Source organism: Rhopalosiphum padi, chromosome 2 (genome assembly GCF_020882245.1).
Source record: "Rhopalosiphum padi isolate XX-2018 chromosome 2, ASM2088224v1, whole genome shotgun sequence".
NCBI classification, from domain to species: domain Eukaryota; kingdom Metazoa; phylum Arthropoda; class Insecta; order Hemiptera; family Aphididae; genus Rhopalosiphum; species Rhopalosiphum padi.
This window is the reverse complement of record NC_083598.1, coordinates 47,720,062-47,726,782: the sequence shown is the minus strand read 5'-3', so window position 1 is coordinate 47,726,782 and position 6,721 is coordinate 47,720,062. Positions and strand designations below refer to the sequence as shown.

The 6,721-nt window shown below is 34.3% G+C and overlaps 1 protein-coding gene across 1 annotated transcript; it reads right to left on the bottom strand.

The window, feature by feature from the left end:
* Positions 1–2,251: 2,251 nt before the first annotated feature.
* Positions 2,252–3,622, bottom strand: LOC132918981 (uncharacterized). Its single transcript, XM_060980335.1, has one exon. It carries the CDS (start codon positions 3,620–3,622, stop codon positions 2,252–2,254), a length of 1,371 nt encoding a protein of 456 aa, XP_060836318.1.
* Between the last annotated feature and the right edge of the window lie 3,099 nt (positions 3,623–6,721).

Genomic DNA, 6,721 nt, shown 5'->3' with positions numbered 1-6,721 from the left:
AATTATTTATCCCGATTCGTCCGAACGAAAGACACAACACAAGAGTAAAACACGATCGCCTAGCGTAATAGTCTGGAAATGGCGTCATAATCTGTTTTTAATATTAAACAATAATTCGTCTTCAGTATACTGATATTATATTACCGTATAGTATTATTGCAGTCATGAGGAGAGTGACATCCTTCCATATCATTATTGTGTAATTAATTGCTCCTTGATCATTCTTTAACTATTTTAATTTTTATCCACAGTAACTATACACTTTGTTTTACTGGCAATGTTCCGCTCTAAAGAATTTAAAATTTTCCGTAAAAATTTCTCATAAAGCAAGCAAACTTTGACCGTTAATTTTCCGCAAAAAATATTCTTTATATTTTTTAATCATCACCGAGGACGAGACTTTTTTAATCCCAAGAAAATTTAATAATATTTGAAAAATGATTTTATTTTATATTAAAAAAAGGTTTTAATAAATCCAAAGGCCACGACCCCTCCTCCACTCTCTACGTACACCAAAACAAAAAGGACGATAAACAAAAATCGAAATCACTGTTTGGTTAGGACTTAACAGCGACGGGCCAGTTCCGATCGAAGGGGCCCTTCAAAGATCAAAATATCTCAAGCCCTCCCGACCGCGATAATAATATATAATATAATAATAATAACCGTTGCATCGCGACCGCACTGCATGGTATATATTATTATTATATTACGGTATATGGGTATTCTGACTGTGACCGCGTCCTATCCGGCCGCTATCCCTTCGTCGTCGTCGTCGTCGTCACCGTCGTAATCGTTCATTTTCGGCCCGCCGCCGGAACAACAACGCGCGCGCGAGCTTTGCGCGCAGACAGACGGACGCGGCACCCCACTCGTTCTTTATCTTTTCCGCGCAGTAACGAATTAATAATAATAATAATAATGATATAATATATATGTATATATTAAACATACCTATATAACATTATGCTAATTGCGAACGACGTCGTTCGTCGTCCGACGCGCGGGCGGGTCTCGTCGTCCCCGAGAGCGCCCGTTATCAGCGGCGGAGCGCCTGCAGCACGCGCGCACTTAGATAATATAATATGTATACATTTTGATGTGTATATTATATAAAATATCGTGTTATATGCAAACCAGATGCAGACATCGATTTTGCGGTGCGTTAATAATATATCATATTTTAAAATATATTATATTATTATGATATACACACCCTCATTAATCCAATATACACCCAGGGATGGGCGACTGAAAGTTATTAGAGGGCCAATATTTTTAGAAAATTAAAATTTAGCGGGCCAGAGTATAGAGAGCAAAAAAAAAAAAGGTCGTTCAAAATATGCATTTTAATTTAGCATCATAGACGTAGACGAGTAGCATAGACGAGTATAATAGACGATTGACTTTGAGATTTTACGATGTAATTTGAATATGTAGCGCGGGCCAGATAAAAAAGGTTTGCGGGCCGCCAGTATAATATATACGCGTGGATATTATATTATATAATATGCTCATCGTCGGTCTGATCCTGGCCATAGTTGATTATTACTATTAAAATAAGTGTAGTGGTCGTTATATATATATACCTACCACCGTTCTTCTGAAATCACGTCTTAAGAATGTGCGCCGGTTAATTTATTATTATTTTGTGTTTGTATTTTTATAATGCATTTAGCCCGCAATGGTATTATATACCGCAGCCAAAATATAATGTACGTGCAGCTAAATACGTCAGTCTACGGCCGAACGGCAGGTATGTTTTTTCAACAAAAATATTGACTCTGTTATTAAAATGTGTGTGTATTATTTTTTTGTACTATAATTTTTATATCTGTGTACATCGCTTCCGTATTCTTTTTTCCGTTATTGCTTGTTGTGGTGGGAAGACGTATACCTGTAGTTATCCATTTGCACAAGTTTTAGGAAAAATCCATTCTAATTATAGCATAGAAGTTGTTTATTTACGTTGTTTATACATTTTTCAGATTGCCATTACATTTTAGGTAATGTGTTGTTTCTATCTACAGTGCCCTCTATACTTTTACTATAGTACGCGAGGCGAAAAGTGAGCCGCGATCGTCGCGCGCCAAGCGGCTGTTTTTCGTCAGGGTTACTCCGCCTATTCCTACTGTTTTCCCGCCTATAAAGTAATTTCAAACGACGTAATGTAGATGTTTTTAATAAATTATAATAAAAAAAAACATAATAAAATACAAATAACACAAGTAATACATATAATACATTTTTTTTAATTAATCATATCGTCTTCATCATCGTCTTCGTCAGTAGAACTGTCGTCGGGATTAATTGTCATTATAATAGGCTCCAAAATTTCATCTCTTAATCCTTCTTTTACCAAATCGTCTTCTTGAATTTTATCGCAGTGATCGCCACATTTTGCCCAATCTTCTGTTGTGACTGCATCTAAAGCACTATTTACTAACACTTCTATATCTGCCATTTTGAAGGTGTTATTTTTTTCCGCGACTTTACCCTTAACTTGCGCCCAGATTAATTCGATTGGGTTATATTGGCAGTGGTAAGGAGGAAGTCTTACCACTTCATGGCCCATTTGTAGTGCAATTTCGTCCAATTTATATTTTTTTTCTTTTGGCATCGTCAATTTGACTTTTTCCCGTAGTTCGCTTAATGTCTCTACTGGAGAAAAGTCTACAGATTTGTCTTGTAACCATTTTTGTACATCTGCCTTTCGAGTATTTGCCTTAGGATATTCTTCTGTTAAGGTAGAATGGTATGTGGCATTGTCCATTACAATTATACAAGGTTCTTCTAAATTGCCCAACATATCTATAAACCATTTTTGAAAAACGGTGGCGTTCATTTGAGAATGATAGTCAGCCTGCGATCCCGACTTGCAACGAAAAACCAGTTTTGAATTTTTGACAAAACCAAATGAAGGTGACCCAGCATGACACACAATAAGCCGACCGCCCTTACCAATAGGTACTTTTAATCCTTCGGTGTTGTCGGAGTTTTGCCATATGTGTCCTCGCGTATGATTTTGGTTTACCCATGTTTCGTCTAAGTAAACAATTGGCCTTGTATCGTTATTACGTCTAAACTCGTTCATTTTTCTCAAAAACTTAACCCGAGAACAAACAATATCATTTCTTTCCATTAGAAATTTACGCCCATCATTACATTTTTTGTATTTGAAATTCAAACTACGCAAAATATGTCGCACGGACCATTGTGAACCCGAATAATTAATTTTTTCATGCAACGCTCCCAATATTTTTGCACTAGTTGGATACTGACCATTATCATAAAAACTATGAACTGTTCTTCTGACAACTTCATTGTCAAAATCGTCCAAGTTGGTCATAGGTTTGGCACGTTTATAAGTTTTCCTTGGAGACTTAAATGAAGAAGGTTCGGCAGCTAGTTGATTTTCACCCACAGATAATTTTTTCCCTTCAGCACAAACTCGTTTAACACAAGCAAGACTTACGCCACACGCTTCAGCAGTCATTTCACGAGTTTGACGAAAAAAATTACTAATTTCTGGCTTACCTTTGTCACCAGCCAATGTTTTGAAATAATTATAAACATGAAAAATAACTTTCTTCGTTTGAGAATGTGTGTCTTGATATGCCATTTTAAAACTATTTTTGTATACGAGTAATTATTAAAGAAATAATTAAAATATTACAAACATTCAAACTTTAAAAGCGCGCACTTTAAAAACCAACCACGTAAGAACGCGGGAAATATGATTACAAACGTAGATAATAAGCGAATAAAAACACGTGTAAACTCGTATCTCGAATGTCGAATGACTAACCAAACGTTAACAAAATATTGTGGTATGCAACAGCAGCTACTGGCGCCTACTGCTAAAGGAAAATAAATTGGTCTCCAAAATACAATGAATTATACAATAAATTACCACCTGCCGTTTTTAAAATGCGCGGCAGCTGTTTCCATTGCACACAAACGTAGAACCCCTGAAACCAGAAAAAATGACCGCTTGGCGCGCGACGATCGCGGCTCACTTTTCGCCTCGCGTACTATAGGGACAGTCATAGGTGTTATTACGATGATGATAATCTTCGATACCTTTATTATTTGCTTTTGAATACAAAGTCTAATGAATGTGAACAAGACGTCGATATTTTTTGAGTTATACCTATGTTATGCAATTTGAAAAATTTCACTGGAATCAAAACTCAAAAATAATTGTATACAATCGTTGGACAAGCGAATACCGATCAATGTTGAACGCGTGTACAGTAGAAAAATGTTAACTACCAATTATTCAATTGCCTTGTGTGTATAATAATTATGTATTTTTTTTTCAGGGTAGTAGATAAAATAATGTTTCGTTACATTGTTACCCGTCGTTTATAAACGCATAATTTACTGCATGTCCACTGCACGCATCTATATAATATGTAATATTACAATATCTATGTACTTGCGCACTGTGTACGGCGAAAAGTCTTTCCGAATCGTGTCTGAAATAGAATGAAAAAAAAAATTAAATTATATAATAATAATTTATGGATCAAATTAATATGCAGTAAGTATAACGCTTCACGACAACAATAATAGGTATAATGTACCGGCGAAATCTAGTGTGCGCGGATGTCATATTCGTATTATAATATATATGGCCGAACAATGCGGGAGACCGCACGCGAGCCCCGCGAAACCAGGAGGTCCTTGTTAGCGACGATGTCGTAATCGCCACTGCAGGATGTCTGATATGCAGTCGCCGTATATAATAATATGATATTCGTATGTTGCGATTGTTGTTCTACATTATTATAATACGTCGTGGTCGGTACACGGCGATTCGTCGTAGCTATAATACGTGCAGTACCTACACGAAACGATAACATTGTTTTATAATATGAGAGTTTATGACCATCGAAATAAATTATTAGATAGGTTTTTGGATTTTTGCGTTTTTTACTCGTGACGAGCATTACAATAATATTAGGTATGATTTATAGATTATAGGCATACACGTGACGTGCACACTCGACAACTACAGGCGACGATAGCACAATAATATAATAATTATTATTGCATATTGTGTGTAGATTTAACCTAATTTTTTTTTTTACTATACATAAAATTATCAAAAGTATAATAATGATCGAAATGATCGATTGTCGCCGTATGAAATATTTTATTCTTGAAACGCGCTGTTCAAATATAAATCGTTAATTATTAAAGAAAAAATTTAACAATGTAAAATCACTGTTGCATAATCTGTTGTAATATATTGTAATATATTGCAATATATGTGGTGCGCGTGGCCGCGCAGGCGAACTTTATATTCTATTTACAATAATATATTATACATTTATAATAGTCGTAACATAATAACGAGCAAATGTCGAGCATCCCAGAGCATTGTTTTAATATTATATAATATTATATGTGTGTGCATGTGTGTGTGTGCGTGGAAGGGGTACGAATTTTAAACTTTTGAAAATGTATATATTCAAATATAATACAATATATATATAATCATACTGTAAAATGTAAATTGAAAAAACAAAATGAGAACTAATAATATTATATAATATTCTTAAATTTAGTTCTGTTCACATATTATATAGTATTTAAATTGATTTATTTCATTGAATAATTTATTTAATGAATTATCGTTAAATGTTATTTTTCGTAGTTATTTAAAAATATATTTTCAAATTTGACCTTCAAAAGTTGAAGTGTATCAATTAGATCCAATTTAGTATCAGAAACCTCTATCGAAGTTTAATAATCAAAGTATTTTTAAGCTAAAAAAAGTGTCTTCAGGGTTTCGGACACACAAATTAAAATTATCTCATTCGATTTAATCTAAAAATCGTGTCATTCCAATTTCCAGTCACCCTCCTCCTATGAAAACGCTCTTGCTTGATCTTGATACGCAGTATACCTACTCTTTATAAATTTTCCAAAAATGTTAATACCTTATTTGTTTGACTATATTATTACATTTAATATAATATTTTTTTCATCTCGGCAACTAGTACGTATCTATAATAAGTAGTTAAAACTCCGAAAGCGGACTTATTGTGAAATTCGAAATACTTGCTGGATATCGGGTTTGATATCGACGCATTTCACCATCTACGCGACGACTACACTTCTCGTACACCATAATATACGAAACTATTATTTATACAATATACAATGTATATTTAAGTACTATATTATACATATTATACATAGTATATTACAGTATATACTCAGTATATATATTATATATACATAGGTATAAACCAACACGCCATATTTACATTATAGTATCTATGTGGTGTAAGTTTGACGAACAGTTATTTTATACATCATTATAACATCGTTCGTCTCTCTACGACAAGTTCTATTTCCCAGCCCCATCTCATTATACCTACCACTCTTCTTTTGGAAACTTCGCGTACGATTAGGATTCCGTCACCACTAGTATAGCATTATTATACATATAATACCATTGATACAATACTATTTACTCGACAATAATATAATATAAACCCCGTGAAGTGTAATTTGTTTGTCATTGACACTGTAACGTTGTAAATATTATATAATATATACAATCGTTAAAGACGCTGCGATTACCACGTGCGCCGTTTAAGTCCAATAAAAATCGTTAATTGGCAAAACGGTGGGGTCCTCTGGCGCCCGTCTAATCAACCGCGGGGAGACGGTTGTCGTCTGTGATTTAATACGCCCGATCCTT

Excerpts from the sequence above, each read along its gene's own strand:
- LOC132918981 (XM_060980335.1), bottom strand. The coding sequence starts at position 3,622 with ATGGCATATCAAGACACACATTCTCAAACGAAGAAAGTTATTTTTCAT.